This window comes from Coregonus clupeaformis, chromosome 12 (genome assembly GCF_020615455.1).
Source record: "Coregonus clupeaformis isolate EN_2021a chromosome 12, ASM2061545v1, whole genome shotgun sequence".
Taxonomy (NCBI): domain Eukaryota; kingdom Metazoa; phylum Chordata; class Actinopteri; order Salmoniformes; family Salmonidae; genus Coregonus; species Coregonus clupeaformis.
This window is the reverse complement of record NC_059203.1, coordinates 46,003,779-46,021,998: the sequence shown is the minus strand read 5'-3', so window position 1 is coordinate 46,021,998 and position 18,220 is coordinate 46,003,779. Positions and strand designations below refer to the sequence as shown.

The 18,220-nt window shown below is 39.3% G+C and overlaps 3 protein-coding genes and 1 pseudogene across 3 annotated transcripts; all 4 read left to right on the top strand.

The window, feature by feature from the left end:
• On the top strand, positions 1-1,353 carry LOC121578288 (transcription factor HES-5-like). Its single transcript, XM_041892566.2, has 2 exons — positions 1-94; positions 217-1,353. The coding sequence occupies exons 1-2, from the start codon at positions 32-34 to the stop codon at positions 646-648; spliced, it is 495 nt and encodes a 164-aa protein (XP_041748500.1). The 5' UTR covers positions 1-31; the 3' UTR covers positions 649-1,353.
• A 3,430-nt stretch (positions 1,354-4,783) lies between these two features.
• LOC121578685 (transcription factor HES-5) lies at positions 4,784-6,352 on the top strand. Its single transcript, XM_041893069.2, has 2 exons — positions 4,784-4,875; positions 4,989-6,352. The coding sequence occupies exons 1-2, from the start codon at positions 4,813-4,815 to the stop codon at positions 5,418-5,420; spliced, it is 495 nt and encodes a 164-aa protein (XP_041749003.1). The 5' UTR covers positions 4,784-4,812; the 3' UTR covers positions 5,421-6,352.
• A 3,155-nt stretch (positions 6,353-9,507) lies between these two features.
• Positions 9,508-11,075, top strand: LOC121578686 (transcription factor HES-5-like). Its single transcript, XM_041893070.2, has 2 exons — positions 9,508-9,599; positions 9,722-11,075. Exons 1-2 carry the CDS (start codon positions 9,537-9,539, stop codon positions 10,151-10,153), a joined length of 495 nt encoding a protein of 164 aa, XP_041749004.1. The 5' UTR covers positions 9,508-9,536; the 3' UTR covers positions 10,154-11,075.
• Positions 11,076-14,290: 3,215 nt separating this feature from the next.
• Positions 14,291-15,937, top strand: LOC121578687 (annotated as a pseudogene).
• Positions 15,938-18,220: the final 2,283 nt, after the last annotated feature.

The following is an 18,220-nucleotide window of genomic DNA, read 5'->3' as shown; positions in this document are numbered from 1 at the left end:
ACTGAGACCTCTACAGCACAGAGATCCAGCCATGGCACCTACAATCACTTCAGATATGATCTACTCTAAGGAGCACCTGACTCTGACAAACAAGGTAAATTGAAGATTCAAATTCAATGACATTTATTCAATTGCATTGATTGATTGCTTATTTGTTTCAATAATGTCATACACCAGAATAAGGTTATTAATGCCTCTCCTCGTCTCTTCTTGCAGCTAAGAAAGCCAGTGGTGGAGAAGTTACGCAGAGATCGTATCAACAACAGCATTGAGCAACTCAAGTCTCTCCTGGTTCCAGAGATCCTCAACCAGCAGCCCGACTCCAAGCTGGACAAAGCCGACATCCTGGAGATGACAGTTAGCTTCCTGAGACAACAGCAACAGAACCAGCCAGTGAGCTCCTCTTCCAGCTCAGCACCTGTCAATCAGGGTTACTCCAGGTGTGTCCAAGAGATTGTTCACTTCCTGTCTAAAGATGAGCTGAATACACAGTCCCAGAGAAGACTGCTGAGCCACTTCCAGAGCCTGCAGCCATCCTCTGATAAGAACAGCAGGGAGATTGACCTGCCTCCGCTGAGCTCCCCAGCCCAGCACAGCATCAGCAAAGAGAAGAGTCCTGTCAACAGCGCCCTCTGGAGGCCCTGGTAGAGTCCTACAGACTGGAGCTCCACTCAAAACACAATGGATAGACCATGTTGGTCTATGATTAATTTCATGGACAGTAATAAGAATAATAAGAGATCTTCTTCTGCTTCTGCAGTAGTTTTTAAAAGTTTGGTGTGATTGAGACATTTCATTTCAGTTGTACTGAAATTAAAAAGTTGTTCCAAGAAAACAATCTGATTGATGAATGCTACATTTTTGTAGTGTTAATTTAAATCATGATAACCTTTATGTTTTGTGAAATAGGTTGATTATATTGATCATGTGTTTGTATTCATGATCAGCAATAAGTTGAATTGTCCTTCATCAGAACCTTTAAACCAAATTGGGTGTTATATCATCAATCTGTTTGTGATTGTCTATGACTGATCTGTTTTTAAGGTCAACATTTGAGAGTTATTTTTTTTCCCCACTACATTTGTGTAGTGATATAGTCATATTGACATTGTATTGAGCATCTTCTGTGAAGCATGTATCAGTTATATATTTGGTATTGATCAACTTGAGCTACAGCATCAATGTTCCTCCATGAGGATTATTTACCCAAACTGGGTATTATACCTGTTATCATCACTCTGTGATTAGCAATATTTGATCCGTTTTAAGATCAGACTTGTGTTTGGAGGAGGAGGAATGCTGCCTATGACCCCAAGAACACCATCCCCACCTTCAAACATGGAGGTGGAAACATTATGCTTTGGGGGTGTTTTTCTGCTAAGGGGCCATGTACCGTCAAATCTTGGGTGAGAACCTCCACTAGCCAGGGCATTGAAAATGGGTCGTGGATGGGTATTCCAGCATGACAATGACCCAAAACGCATGGCCAAGGCAACAAAGGATTGGCTCAAGAAGAAGCACATTAAGGTCCTGGAGTGGCCTAGCCAGTCTCCAGACCTTAATCCCATAGAACATCTTTGGAGGGAGCTGAAGGTTCGAGTTGCCAAACGTCAGCCTCGTAACCTTAATGACTTGGAGAAGATCTGCAAAGAGGAGTGGGACAAAATCCCTCCTGAGATGTGTGCAAACCTGGTGGCCAACTACAAGAAACGTCTGACCTCTGTGATTGCCAACAAGGGTTTTGCCACCAAGTACTAAGTCATGTTTTGCAGAGGGGTCAAATACTTATTTCCCTCATTAAAATGCAAATCAATTTATAACATTTTTGACATGCATTTTTCTGGATTTTTTTGTTGTTATTCTGTCTCTCACTGTTCAAATAAACCTACCATTAAAATTATAGACTGATCATTTCTTTGTCAGTGGGCAAACGTACAAAATCAGCAGGGGATCAAATACTTTTTCCCTCACTGTATATACTCTGATAGAGTATTATTCATGTAAGTCGCTCTGGATAAGAGCGTCTGCTAAATGACTAAAATGTAAATGTAAATGTATGTCTTGGAGATTTGTTCAAGTTCTTGCTGTTATGTTTAATCACTTTATTTCTCTTGAAATATTTACCTTAAATTAAGGTATTAAATGATGTGACTCATTAAGACAGTCTGAATAAATACACAAATCATCAAATTAAATATTCTTGTCTGCCAACAACATTACATGGTTAAATGACGTATTTATGAAATTCCACATAGATTAAGTGGCTGATGCAAAAACAAAACAAATTATGTCCCAAGACTATACAGAATGATATTGACTGCATTAGAATGCAACACTCAACTTAATTAATATATTCATTTGTACATCTGGGTGCTTCAAACTAAATCTACAGAGTAAGATAAATGTTAAGAGACATTTCAAGTCAAACATTATTATTTTACAGTAATTGTTTTTATGTAAAACATAACATTCATATTATATATTTTATTATTATATCTTGATGGAGTAAAGGTGTGATGAACCATAGAGAGATAAGTGATCATCAATCTGAGTTCCTTTGGAGGCATGACGGATGTTTTTTTTACTGAGGCACCTGTTTTAAATAAATGTATTTTCAGTGTTTCAGAATGTATTAAATTATTTTAGTTCGGTCATAATATATCAGTGATTCCAGGTGTTGGGCCAAAACTAGTACTGTCATTTCAGTGCTTTAAACGTTTAGGGCAGCTGTGCCCCTCAAACTCAATAGCTAATGTGATGTGTAATAAGACACACTTCTATTGTTCCTCTATTGAAAGCAGTGAATGGAGAGAGAGTGTGGGAAACCGAGGAGAACTCACTCACAGAGCCCCTTTGGGACAATAGACTGGGACCTCTACCCTGGACTGTCAGAGGTTAGAGAGGGAGTCTGGGTCTCTATGGGGAATTTAATCAATATATTTCTGATCATCAACATTTAATGTTCAGTATTTGGGTCTTGAAATTAGAAATCTGCTAAAACATATGTTTCTAATAAAAGTTAAAGATATCATTTTTTTTGTACTTGCATTTTTATTGCACTTTTAGGCAGTACTTGCATCTTCTTCAAGATTAATGCAATTAATGCATTTTTTATTCTGTTTGTTTGTGGGGCATGGTTGAAAACATGCTATTTGTTTGTGTGCACAAACACATAGAGCTTCAATTGATTCTCGGTAACAATTAGTATTTATCTGTTGCTTAAGATAAATATTTTTGTAATGAGCTTCAACCCCAACGGCTTGATAGGAACTGCTTGTGTAGAGATGAATTAGCATTCAAAAAGGCACACTTCTATTGTTTAGTGGAAACTCTCTCAATGGGCAAAGTGTGGGAAAGCTCTGAAGAGAAGATTCACAGTTTAGTGTCATCAGGATCATCAGTCCCACCAGCACCTGTGAGTCTCTATGGGTAATATGCACACTTCTATTGTTCAGTGGATAGAATGGGTGGGAGGGGGTATTTGAGGTTATTTCTTACACTTTCGTATGAGGGAAATTCTATAATTATTAAATACCCAAGTTATGATAGGCTTTTTCTATCTTGATGATGGACAGAGTTTTATTCAGTACATTCATGTAGGTCAGTTGTTTGTGTGATAAACAGCGAACAGCTCTCAATTCCAGTTAGGCATACAAAAGATAACCCTGATTTATAATGAAATAAATCACAGACAATAATTTTCAAAGAGTTCTCATAATCATGTGTTCTATGCCAATATAGGATGAATTTGTATTTATAAAGGTGTGTCTTGTTAGTATAGTCTTGCCAGGGCTGATCTTTCCCTCCAAAACCCAGAAGGTCTGTGATGTCAGCCTCTATCTATAGTACAACACAGAGCCAACAGCCGTCACTAATGGTCCACTGAGCAGCTTTTGTAGTGCATTGATCACAGCACACAGGACTCAGTGTGGGAAACTCAGATCAGCTCTCTACTCACACTGACCAGTAGACTCAAGACAGAGGACACATCTGCTACCTTTGAACTCCAGAATGCTTGACCATATAACTTCTACTACTGAGTTAAGAGACCCCTTGCTATTGATATGGATTACCTCTAAAATACTGAAAACAAAGATATTCATTATCCACTCACGTGTTAATGTTGACTAAAATCGTATATATTCCAAAACATTCTGACTAACTGAAAAGACAAACATGCATGAAATTAAACAGCAATGAAAATGGTGACACATTGTCATATATCATCATATTGTTAAATATAACTACCGGTATGTGCAATGTAAAACCATATTACAGAGTCATTCATTAATATCAGAGTTAATATAAATGGTGAAAGAATAAAATATGCCTAAATCAGTGATGAAGCGTGGATACAGAATACTACATTCAACAATGTCCTTATAGGTGGGGATTAATAACACTGTTCGTTTTATTCGAGAATCTGTGTCCGTCTCACACGTGTAAGTTGTAATGATGAGCGTGTGCTCTGTCAGTGTCATTGATCCCAACATCAGGCAGCAGATCTGTGGGTCACCACTTTCCCAGATTCACACAGCGCTCTGTGAGTCTCTCTCCATCACCCCCACCCCTCCACCTGTTCCCCTGAGACGTGACCATTGTCCCCCAGCAATAAGAACACTGAGCATGTGGCAGCTCCACACTCCCCATTGTCCTCCCAAGCTCACCCATTGGCTAAAGACTGTGAGAAACTCCAACAAGCCCAAGACCCACACATTCATATGCAGATTTTGGACTATATATAGGAGAGATGAAGCCAGTAGAGATCAGATTCTCTCAACACTGAGACCTCTACAGCACAGAGATCCAGCCATGGCACCTACAATCACTTCAGATATGATCTACTCTAAGGAGCACCTGACTCTGACAAACAAGGTAAATTGAAGATTCAATGGAAATGTATTACATTTGATTGATTGTTTATCTGTTTCAGTAATGTCAAACACCAGAATAAGGTTATTAATGCCTCTCCTCGTCTCTTCTTGCAGCTAAGAAAGCCAGTGGTGGAGAAGTTACGCAGAGATCGTATCAACAACAGCATTGAGCAACTCAAGTCTCTCCTGGTTCCAGAGATCCTCAACCAGCAGCCCGACTCCAAGCTGGACAAAGCCGACATCCTGGAGATGACAGTTTGCTTCCTGAGACAACAGCAACAGAACCAGCCAGTGAGCTCCTCCTCCAGCTCAGCACCTGTCAATCAGGGTTACTCCAGGTGTGTCCAAGAGATTGTTCACTTCCTGTCTAAAGATGAGCTGAATACACAGTCCCAGAGAAGACTGCTGAGCCACTTCCAGAGCCTGCAGCCATCCTCTGATAAGAACAGGAGGGAGATTGACCTGCCTCCGCTGAGCTCCCCAGCCCAGCACAGCATCAGCAAAGAGAAGAGTCCTGTCAACAGCGCCCTCTGGAGGCCCTGGTAGAGTCCTACAGACTGGAGCTCCACTCAAAACACAATGGATAGACCATGTTGGTCTAAGATTAATTTAATGGACAGTAATGAGTATAAGAAAAATGTCTTCTTCATCCTCTGCTTATGCAGGAGTTTTTAAAAGTCTTGCTGTGATTGAGACACTTCATTTCAGTTGAACTGAAGTTAAAAAGGTTTTCCAAGAAAACAATTGGATCTATGAAAACTACATTTTTGTAGTGTTAATTGAAATCATCATAACCTTTATGTTTTGTGAAACGTGTTGATTATATTGATCATGTGTTTATATTCATGATCAACAATAACTTTAATTGTCCTCCATGAGATCCTTTAAACCAAAATGGGTGTTATATCATCAATCGGTTTGTGATTGTCTATGATTGATCTGTTTTTAAGGTCAAAATATCAGTCATTTGTTTTACCACTACATTTGTGTAGTGATATAGTCATATTAACATTGTATTGAGCATCTTCTGTGAAGCATGTATCAGTTATATATTTGATATGGATCAACTTGAGCTACAGCATCAATGTTCCTCCAGGAGGATTATTTACCCAAACTGGGTATTATACCTGTTATCATCACTCTGTGATTAGCAATATTTGATCTGTTTTAAGATTATACCTAATTTGTGAAATTGTCACTTACATTATTTGAATAATGTGTTTATTGCAAATGGGAGAACAAATGTCTAATTGAAAAACCCTCGTTTATTTTAAACAATTATGTTTTCTTTTATAAAGACAGTAACTTTGTATCCTATTCTCTGATAGAGTATCATGTCTTGGACATTTGTTCAAGTTCTTGTTGTGATGTTTAATCACTATTCCTCTTGAAATATTTACTTTACGTTAAGGTATTGATGGTGTGACTCATTGAGTCAGTCAAAATAAATACACAAATCATCAAATGAAATATTATTGTCTGTTACTTCACTCTTTTCTCCACTGAAATACGCTTCCAATAGAGTTACATTGCTGACTTATGATATTCCACATATAGCTACTAGCTAGACTACAGTATATAGGGAAAAATAAGAAAAAAGCCTACTTTGAGCCAAGACTGTAAAAAATGATCTTGAAAGAATGACACTATACAGGTATATCATTCACCTCTTGGTGCTTCGTTAAAAATCTACAGAGTAAAATAAAATACATTTCTAGCCATAATTTATTAATTCACATGATTAGTTTGATGGAGTCAGAAATGACTAACTAACGATTTGGCTGTTTATAATTGGTCATATGAGTTCCCAGAGACATGGCTGTGTTGTTTTTACTGAAACACCTGATTTACATTAATTCATTTTAGGTATATCAGAACGTATTGCAAAAGCATTTGCATTCCATGATTTTTAGTTTGTACATGATATACCAGTGATTCAAGGTGTTAGGCCAAAACTGCTGCCGTCATCTTAGTGCTCTAAAAGTTTAGGGCTGCCGTGCCGCATAATATTATGTGTAATAAGACACACTTCTATTGTTCCTCTATTGAAAGCAGTGAATGGAGGGAGAGTGTGGGAAACCGAGGAGAACTCACTCACAGAGCCCCTTTGGGACAATAGACTGGGACCTCTACCCTGGACTGTCAGAGGTTAGAGAGGGGGTCTGGGTCTCTATGGAGAATTTAATCAATATATTTCTGATAATCCCACAACATTTAATGTTCAGTATTTGGATCTTGAAATTAGAAATCTGCTAAAGCATATTTTTCTAATAAAAGTTCAAGATATCAATTTTTTTGTACTTGCATTTTTAATGCACTTTTAGGCAGTACTTGCATCTTCTTCAAGATTAATGCAATTAATGCAGTTTTTATTCTGTTTGTTTGTGGGGCATGGTTGAAAACATGCTATTTGTTTGTGTGCACAAACACATAGAGCTTCAATTGATTCGCTGTAACAATGAGTATTTATCTGTTGCTTAAGATAAATATTTTTGTAATGAGCTTCACCCCCAACTGCTTGATAGGAACTGCTTGTGTAGAGATTAATGATCATTTAACAAGGCACACTTCTATTGTTTAGTGGAAACTCTCTCAATGGGCAAAGTGTGTGAAACCTCTGGAGAGAAGATTCACAGTTTAGTGTCATCAGGATCATCAATCCCACCAGCACCTGTGAGTCTCTATGGGTAATATGCACACTTCTATTGTTCAGTGGATAGAATGGGTGGGAGGGGTATTTAGGGTTATTTCTTACACTTTCTTATGAGGGAAATTCAATAATTATTAAATACCCAAGTTATGATAGGCTTTTTCTATCTTGGTGATGGACAGAGTTTTATTCAGTACATTCATGTAGTTCAGTTGTTTGTGTGATAAACAGTGAACAGCTCTCAATTCCACTTAGGCATACAAAAGATAACCCTGTGTCGATTTATAACGTAACAAATCACAGACAATAATTTTCAAAGAGTTCTCATAATCATGTGGTCCTCTGTAGCTCAGCTGGTAGAGCACGGTTCTTGTAACGCCAAGGTAGTGGGTTTGATCCCCAGGACCACCCACACACAAAAAAAAATATGTATGCACGCATGACTGTAAGATGCTTTTTTTTTTTTTTTTTTTTCACCTTTATTTAACCAGGTAAGCCAGTTGAGAACAAGTTCTCATTTACAACTGCGACCTGGCCAAGATAAAGCAAAGCAGTGCGATAAAAACAACACAGAGTTACATATGGGGTAAAAAAACATAAAGTCAAAAATAAAACAGAAAATATATATACAGTGTGTGCAAATGTAGCAAGTTATGGAGGTAAGGCAATAAATAGGCTATAGTGCAAAATAATTACAATAGTATTAACACTAGAATGCTAGATGTGCAAGAGATTATGTGCAAATAGAGATACTGGGGTGCAAAAGAGCAAAATAAATAACAATATAGGGATGAGGTAGTTGGGTGGGCTAATTTCAGATGGGCTGTGTACAGGTGCAGTGATCGGTAAGGTGCTCTGGTAAGGTGCTCTGGATCGGTAAGGTGCTTTGGATAAAAGTGTCTGCTAAATGGCATATTATTATGTGTTCTATGCCATTGTAGGATGAATTTGTATGTATAAAGGTGTGTCTTGTTAGTATATTCTTGCCAGGGCTGATCTTTCCCTCCAAAACCCAGAAGGTCTGTGATGTCAGCCTCTGTCTATAGTACAACACAGAGCCAACAATCGTCACTAATGGTCCACTGAGCAGCTTTTGTAGTGCATTGATCACAGCACACAGGACTCAGTGTGGGAAACTCAGATCAGCTCTCTACTCACACTGACCAGTAGCCTCAAGACAGAAAACACATCTGCTACATTTGAACTCCAGAATGCTTGACCATATAACTTCTACTATTGAGTTAAGAGACCCCTTGCTATTGATATGGATTACCTCTAAAATACTGAAAATAAAGATATTCATTATCCACTCACATGTTAATGTTGAATAAAATCGTATATATTCCAAAACATTCTGACTAACTGAAAGGACAAACATGCATGAAATTAAACAGGAATGAAAATGGTGACACATTGTCATATATCATCATATTGTTAAATATAACTACCGGTATGTGCAATGTAAAACCATATTGCAGAGTCATTCATTAATATCAGAGTTAATATAAATAGTGAAATAATAAAATATGCCTAAATCAGTGATGAAGCGTGGATACAGAATACTACATTCAACAATGTCCTTATAGGTGGGGATTAATAACACTGTTCGTTTTATTCGAGAATCTGTGTCCGTCTCACACGTGTAAGTTGTAATGATGAGCGTGTGCTCTGTCAATGTCATTGATCCCAACATCAGGCAGCAGATCTGTGGGTCACCACTTTCCCAGATTCACACAGCGCTCTGTGAGTCTCTCTCCATCACCCCCACCCCTCCACCTGTTCCCCTGAGACGTGACCATTGTCCCCCAGCAATAAGAATACTGAGCATGTGGCAGCTTCACACTCTTCATTGTCCTCCCAAGCTCACCCATTGGCTAAAGACTGTGAGAAACTCCAACAAGCCCAAGACCCACACATTCATATGCAGATTTGGGACTATATATAGGAGAGATGAAGCCAGTAGAGATCAGATTCTCTCAACACTGAGACCTCTACAGCACAGAGATCCAGCCATGGCACCTACAATCACTTCAGATATGATCTACTCTAAGGAGCACCTGACTCTGACAAACAAGGTAAATTGAAGATTCAAATTCAATGACATTTATTCAATTGCATTGATTGATTGCTTATTTGTTTCAATAATGTCATACACCAGAATAAGGTTATTAATGCCTCTCCTCGTCTCTTCTTGCAGCTAAGAAAGCCAGTGGTGGAGAAGTTACGCAGAGATCGTATCAACAACAGCATTGAGCAACTCAAGTCTCTCCTGGTTCCAGAGATCCTCAACCAGCAGCCCGACTCCAAGCTGGACAAAGCCGACATCCTGGAGATGACAGTTAGCTTCCTGAGACAACAGCAACAGAACCAGCCAGTGAGCTCCTCTTCCAGCTCAGCACCTGTCAATCAGGGTTACTCCAGGTGTGTCCAAGAGATTGTTCACTTCCTGTCTAAGGATGAGTTGAAGACACAGTCCCAGAGAAGACTGCTGAGCCACTTCCAGAGCCTGCAGCCATCCTCTGATAAGAACAGCAGGGAGGGTGACCTGCCTCCGCTGAGCTCCCCAGCCCAGCACAGCATCAGCAAAGAGAAGAGTCCTGTCAACAGCGCCCTCTGGAGGCCCTGGTAGAGTCCTACAGACTGGAGCTCCACTCAAAACACAATGGATAGACCATGTTGGTCTATGATTAATTTAATGGACAGTAATGAGTATAAGAAAAATGTCTTCTTCATCCTCTGCTTATGCAGGAGTTTTTAAAAGTCTTGCTGTGATTGAGACACTTCATTTCAGTTGAACTGAAGTTAAAAAGGTTTTCCAAGAAAACAATTGGATCTATGAAAACTACATTTTTGTAGTGTTAATTGAAATCATCATAACCTTTATGTTTTGTGAAACGTGTTGATTATATTGATCATGTGTTTATATTCATGATCAACAATAACTTTAATTGTCCTCCATGAGATCCTTTAAACCAAAATGGGTGTTATATCATCAATCGGTTTGTGATTGTCTATGATTGATCTGTTTTTAAGGTCAAAATATCAGTCATTTGTTTTACCACTACATTTGTGTAGTGATATAGTCATATTAACATTGTATTGAGCATCTTCTGTGAAGCATGTATCAGTTATATATTTGATATGGATCAACTTGAGCTACAGCATCAATGTTCCTCCAGGAGGATTATTTACCCAAACTGGGTATTATACCTGTTATCATCACTCTGTGATTAGCAATATTTGATCTGTTTTAAGATTATACCTAATTTGTGAAATTGTCACTTACATTATTTGAATAATGTGTTTATTGCAAATGGGAGAACAAATGTCTAATTGAAAAACCCTTGTTTATTTTAAACAATTATGTTTTCTTTTATAAAGACAGTAACTTTGTATCCTATTCTCTGATAGAGTATCATGTCTTGGAGATTTGTTCAAGTTCTTGTTGTGATGTTTAATCACTATTTCTCTTGAAATATTTACCTTACGTTAAGGTATTGATGGTGTGACTCATTGAGTCAGTCAAAATAAATACACAAATCATCAAATGAAATATTATTGTCTGTTACTTCACTCTTTTCTCCACTGAAATACGCTTCCAATAGAGTTACATTGCTGACTTATGATATTCCACATATAGCTACTAGCTAGACTACAGTATATAGGGAAAAATAAGAAAAAGCCTACTTTGAGCCAAGACTGTAAAAAATGATCTTGAAAGAATGACACTATACAGGTATATCATTCACCTCTTGGTGCTTCGTTCAAAATCTACAGAGTAAAATAAAATACATTTCTAGCCATAATTTATTAATTCACATGATTAGTTTGATGGAGTCAGAAATGACTAACTAACGATTTGGCTGTTTATAATTGGTCATATGAGTTCCCAGAGACATGGCTGTGTTGTTTTAACTGAAACACCTGTTTTACATAAATTCATTTTAAGTATATCAGAACGTATTGCAACAGCATTTGCATTCCATGATTTTTAGTTTGTACATGATATACCAGTGATTCCAGGTGTTGGGCCAAAACTAGTACTGTCATTTCAGTGCTTTAAACGTTTAGGGCAGCTGTGCCCCTCAAACTCAATAGCTAATGTGATGTGTAATAAGACACACTTCTATTGTTCCTCTATTGAAAGCAGTGAATGGAGAGAGAGTGTGGGAAACCGAGGAGAACTCACTCACAGAGCCCCTTTGGGACAATAGACTGGGACCTCTACCCTGGACTGTCAGAGGTTAGAGTCTGGGTCTCTATAGGGAAATAAATGGATCTCTCTCTAATGATCCCATAAATGCCCTGCATTTTGTTTCTTGCAGGAAGATATCTGATCAAATATACAATGTATACATTTTCCCAAAAGGTTCAAGACATCATATTTTGATCATTAGCTTTTTTGGAGCACATTTGAGCAGTACCAACACCTCATTTGGCCGCCATTCCTTCCAGTTCTCTGCTGCCAATGACTGGAACGAACTGCAAAAATCTCTGAAGCTGGAGACTCTTATCTCCCTCACTAACTTTAAGCGTCAGTTGTCAGAGCAGCTTACCGATCACTGCACCTGTACACAGCCATTCTGAAATTAGCCCACCCAACTACCTCATTCCCATATTGTTATTTATTTTTGCTAATTTGCACCCCAGTATCTCTATTTGCACATCATCTTTTGCACATCTATCATTCCAGTGTTAATACGAAATTGTAACTATTTTGCACTATGGCCTATTTATTGCCTTACCTCCATAACTTACTACATTCGCACACACTGTATATATATATTCTGTTTGTATTTTTGACATTATGTTTTGTTTACCCCATATGTAACTCTGTGTTGTTATTTTTATCGCACTGCTTTGCTTTATCTTGGCCAGGTCGCAGTTGTAAATGAGAAGTTGTTCTTACTTACTTGTTGTAATCCAGTTTTTATTAATTTGTTTGTGTACATAAACACACTTACAGGTTGAATTGATTCTCTGTAACAGTGAGTCTATCTGTTTCTTATGAGATATATTTAAGTCATTCCCTTTTTACCCCCAAGGGCTTGATGGGAAGATTAATGATCATTTAACAAGGCACACTTCGATTGTTTAGTGGAAACTCTCTCAATGGGCAAAGTGTGGGAAAGCTCTGGAGAGCAGAGTCACAGTTGAGTGTCATCATCATCAGTCCCACCAGCACCTGACTGTCTGGGGAACAGCCAGAGCCACTGGGGAATAGGCACACTAATAGAAGGGAATTAAAAAATAGCTGAATACATCAGTTTTCCCAGGATATAAAAGGTATCTTTCTTCTTCCATCTATTCTGTCTTCCTATGATGTGATAGCTGAATGAAGACATATCTATAACCACATTTGTGTGGAACTGTGCATATAACCAAAAATGTTGTAATTTGAATATGAAGCTTCTGCAAAATCACAATCTGAAAGTAAACATATAAAGCAAGTTGAACATAAACATGAACATAAAAGCCAAAATCATTGTAAATTAAATAAAACATGTTCTAAATGTACACAGATACAGTATATGTTTTGCAGCACATTTTAAAGATTAAAGCCAGTGTTATGGTGTTTCCCTCCAGAATCCAGATGGTCTGTGATGTCAGCCTCTGTCTATAATTCAAAACAGAGCCAATAGCTGTCAGTAATGGTCCACTGAGCAGCTTTTGTAATGCATTGATCACAGCACACAGGACTCAGTGTGGGAAACTCAGATCAGCTTTGTACTCACACTGACCAGTAGCCTTAAGACAGAGGACACATCTGTTACCTCTGGACTCCCTCCACTCTCAAAATACAGAAGTAGTGAATGTGTGCTGATACTTGTTCTCTCTAATGAGAAAATCACAGGAGGCTGCTGAGGGGAGAACGGCTCATAATAATGGCCAGAACAGAGCAAATGGAATGGCATCAAACACCTGGAAACCATGTGTTGGATGTATTTGATACCATTCCACTGATTCCGCTCCTGTCATTACCATGAGCCCGTCCTCCCCAATTAAGGTTCCACCAACCTCCTGTGCAGAAAGCCAATAATCGATCAGTTCAATCCTTATCAATTGGAAGCCACTTAAATGGTCTTATAATTTATCTTCAATAGTCGGAGTACTATGATTGGGGGGGATTTTGTATTTAACACACATTTGTAAAAGGAATGAAGCCAATTTGACCAAGGATAGCCTGTGAACTGTGATTCAAACAGGATTTGATAAGCACCCCTACCTTGAAATGAAACTGGAGCAGACCACAACACATTATTAACAGTGCAATCAGAGAGGTCAAACTCATCTTCAAGTGTTTAAATGTGACTGAACCTGCAATGTAACAGAAACAATGGTATTCAACAACAACAATCAAAAGGACTTGGGCAACAGCATCTGTTTTACTTTAGAGGATTACTGTCCGTCTCACACGTGTAAGTAGTAATGTTGAGCGTGTGCTCTGTCAGTGTCATTGATCCCAACATCAGGCAGCAGATCTGGGGGTCACCACTTTCCCAGATTCACACAGCGCTCTGTGAGTCTCTCTCCATCACCCCCCACCCCTCCACCTGTTCCCCTGATACGTGACCATTGTCCCCCAGCATTAAGAACACTGAGGATGTGGCAGCTTCACACTCTTCATTGTCCTCCCAAGCTCACCCATTGGCTACAGACTGTGAGAAACTCCAACAAGCCCAAGACCCACACATTCATATGCAGATTTGGGACTATATATAGGAGAAATGAAGCCAGTAGAGATCAGATTCTCTCAACACTGAGACCTCTACAGCACAGAGATCCAGCCATGGCACCTACTATCACTTCAGCTATGATCTACTCTAAGGAGCACCTGACTCTGACAAACAAGGTAAATTGAAGATTCAATGGAAATGTATTACATTTGATTGATTGTTTATCTGTTTCAGTAATGTCAAACACCAGAATAAGGTTATTAATGCCTCTCCTCGTCTCTTCTTGCAGCTAAGAAAGCCAGTGGTGAAGAAGTTACGCAGATATCGTATCAGCAACAGCATTGAGCAGCTCAAGTCTCTCCTGGGTCCAGAGATCCTCAACCAGCAGCCTGACTCCAAGCTGGACAAAGCCGACATCCTGGAGATGACAGTTTGCTTCCTGAGATGACAGCAACAGAACCAGCCAGTGAGCTCCTCCTCCTGCTCAGCACCTGTCAATCAGGGTTACTCCAGGTGTGTCCAAGAGATTGTTTACTTCCTGTCTAAAGATGAGCTGAATACACAGTCCCAGAGAAGAATGCTGAGCCACTTCCAGAGCCTGCAGCCATCCTCTGATAAGAACAGGAGGGAGAGTGACCTTCCTCAGCTGAGCTCCCCAGCCCAGCACAGCATCAGCAAAGAGAAAGGTCCAGTCAACATTGCCCTCTGGAGGCCCTGGTAGAGTCCTACATACTGGAGCTTCACTCTAAGACAATCACAATGGACAATTATTGTCTGACATGAATGTCATGGACAGTAATGAGAATAGGAAGATATTTTATTCTTCTTCTTCTTTTGCAGAAGGTTTTTAAAGTCTTGCAGTGAGCCGTTTAATTAAAGTTGTAATGAACAAGTTAAAACGTTTTTCTAAGAAAATGATCAAATCGATAATTGAAATAATAACATTAATGTTTTGTGAAACATGTTGATTATATTGATAATGTGTTTATATAACTTGAATTGTCCTTCATGACAACCGTTTAACCAAAATAGGTGTTATATCATCAATCGGTTTGTGATTGTCTATGATTGATCTGTTTTTAAGGTCAAAATATGAGTATTTTCTTTTAACCACCACATTTGTGTAGTGATATAGTCATATTAACATTGTATTGAGCATCTTCTGTGAAGCATGTATCAGTTATATATTTGATATGGATCAACCTGTGCTACAGCATCAATGTTCCTCCAGGAGGATTATTTACCCAAACTGGGTATTATACCTGTTATCATCACTCTGTGATTAGTAATATTTGATCTGTTTTAAGATCAGACTTTATTTCAGAAAATGTTGCTCACATTAGTTGAATATTTTGTATATTGCATTGAAAAACCCTTGTTTATTTTAAACAATTATGTTGTCTTTTATAAAGACAGTACCTGTGTATCCTATACTCTGATAGAGTATCATGTCTTGGAGACTTGTTCAAGTTCTTGTTGTGATGTTTAATCACTTCATTTCTGTTGAAATATTAACCTTAAATTAAGGTATTCAATGATGTTACTCAGTGAGTGTCTGAATAAATACACAATATTTCAGAGAAGAGTTTCCAACATGGATACAATACTGATTTATGAAATTCCACATGTAGAAGCAAAAAAGCCTATTTTGACCCAAAACTGTACACAATGATCTAGAAAGCATACCTCTGGGTGCTTCATTCAAAATCTTCCAAGTAAGCAGTGTTGGAAAAAGTACAAAATTGTCATATTTGAGTAAAAGTAAAGATACCTTAATAGGAAATGACTCAAGTAAAAGTGAAAGTCACCCAGTAAAATCCTACTTGAGTAAAAGTCTAAAAGTATCTGGTTTTAAATATACTTAAGTACAGTTGTGGAAAAAAGTACTCCAAGTAAATGCTATACATCACATTCGTTATATTAAGCAAACCATAAGGAACGATGTTCTTGTTTTTTAAATTATGGACAGACGGGCACACTCCAACACTCAGACATAATTTACAAACACAGTATGTGTTTAGTGAGTCCGCCAGATCAGAGGCAGTAGGGATGACAACGTGTTATATTGATAGGTGCTTGAATTGGACCATATTGCTGTCCTGCCTGAGCATTCAAAATGTTACTAGTACTTTGGATGTCAGGGAAAATGTATGGGAGTAAAAAGTACATATTTCTTTAGGAATGTAGTGGAGTAAAAGTAAAAGTTTTAGTACTTTAGTACTGTGAAATTAATTATAGAGCGATAATTATTCCTAATTATGAGTTTCCCTGGAGACATGACTGTCTTTTAGTTTGTTGCTGATATCCCTATTTTACATATACACTGCTCAAAAAAATAAAGGGAACACTTAAACAACACAATGTAACTCCAAGTCAATCACACTTCTGTGAAATCAAACTGTCCACTTAGGAAGCAACACTGATTGACAATACATTTCACATGCTGTTGTGCAAATGGAATAGACAACAGGTGGAAATTATAGGCAATTAGCAAGACACCCCCAATAAAGAAGTGGTTCTGCAGGTGGTGACCATAGACCACTTCTCAGTTCCTATGCTTCCTGGCTGATGCTTTGGTCACTTTTGAATGCTGGCGGTGCTTTCACTCTAGTGGTAGCATGAGACGGAGTCTACAACCCACACAAGTGGCTCAGGTAGTGCAGATCATCCAGGATGGCACATCAATGCGAGCTGTGGCAAGAAGGTTTGCTGTGTCTGTCAGCGTAGTTTCCAGAGCATGGAGGCGCTACCAGGAGACAGGCCAGTACATCAGCAGACGTGAAGGAGGCCGTAGGAGGGCAACAACCCAGCAGCAGGACCGCTACCTCCGCCTTTGTGCAAGGAGGAGCAGGAGGAGCACTGCCAGAGTCCTGCAAAATGACCTCCAGCAGGCCACAAATGTGCATGTGTCTGCTCAAACGGTCAGAAACAGACTCCATGAGGGTGGTATGAGGGCCCGACGTCCACAGGTGGGGGTTGTGATTACAGCCCAACACCGTGCAGGACATTTGGCATTTGCCAGAGAACACCAAGATTGGCAAATTCGCCACCGGCGCCCTGTGCTCTTCACAGATGAAAGCAGGTTCACACTGAGCACATGTGACAGACGTGACAGAGTCTGGAGACGCCGTGGAGAACATTCTGCTGCCTGCAACATCCTCCAGCATGACCGGTTTGGCGGTGGGTCAGTCATGGTGTGGGGTGGCATTTCATTGGGGGGCCGCACAGCCCTCCATGTACTCGCCAGAGGTAGCCTGACTGCCATTAGGTACCGAGATGACATCCTCAGACCCCTTGTGAGACCATATGCTGGTGCGGTTGGCCCTGGGTTCCTCCTAATGCAAGACAATGCTAGACCTCATGTGGCTGGAGTGTGTCAGCAGTTCCTGCAAGAGGAAGGCATTGATGCTATGGACTGGCCCGCCCGTTCCCCAGACCTGAATCCAATTGAGCACATCTGGGACATCATGTCTCGCTCCATCCACCAACGCCACGTTGCACCACAGACTGTCCAGGAGTTGGCGGATGCTTTAGTCCAGGTCTGGGAGGAGATTCCTCAGGAGACCATCCGCCACCTCATCAGGAGCATGCCCAGGCGTTGTAGGGAGGTCATACAGGCACGTGGAGGCCACACACACTACTGCGCCTCATTTTGACTTGTTTTAAGGACATTACATCAAAGTTGGATCAGCCTGTAGTGTGGTTTTCCACTTTAATTTTGAGGGTGACTCCAAATCCAGACCTCCATACATTTGATTTCCATTGATAATTTTTGTGTGATTTTGTTGTCAGCTCATTCAACTATAAAAAGTATTTAATAAGATTATTTCATTCATTCAGATCTAGGATGTGTTGTTTAAGTGTTCCCTTTATTTTTTTGAGCAGTGTATTTTCAGTCATCATTTCGGTCATCTTGATGTTTGCTTAGTATGATATTTTCATTGAATTAAAACCTGATACTCTGAAATAATCTCATACCATACATATTGTTACCATTGTCACCCAGACCACCAGTCCTT

Excerpts from the sequence above, each read along its gene's own strand:
- LOC121578686 (XM_041893070.2), top strand. The coding sequence starts at position 9,537 with ATGGCACCTACAATCACTTCAGATATGATCTACTCTAAGGAGCACCTG. Across the intron at positions 9,600-9,721 it reads ACCTGACTCTGACAAACAAG|CTAAGAAAGCCAGTGGTGGA; the intron begins GTAAATTGAAGA and ends CTCTTCTTGCAG.
- LOC121578685 (XM_041893069.2), top strand. The coding sequence starts at position 4,813 with ATGGCACCTACAATCACTTCAGATATGATCTACTCTAAGGAGCACCTG. Across the intron at positions 4,876-4,988 it reads ACCTGACTCTGACAAACAAG|CTAAGAAAGCCAGTGGTGGA; the intron begins GTAAATTGAAGA and ends CTCTTCTTGCAG.
- LOC121578288 (XM_041892566.2), top strand. The coding sequence starts at position 32 with ATGGCACCTACAATCACTTCAGATATGATCTACTCTAAGGAGCACCTG. Across the intron at positions 95-216 it reads ACCTGACTCTGACAAACAAG|CTAAGAAAGCCAGTGGTGGA; the intron begins GTAAATTGAAGA and ends CTCTTCTTGCAG.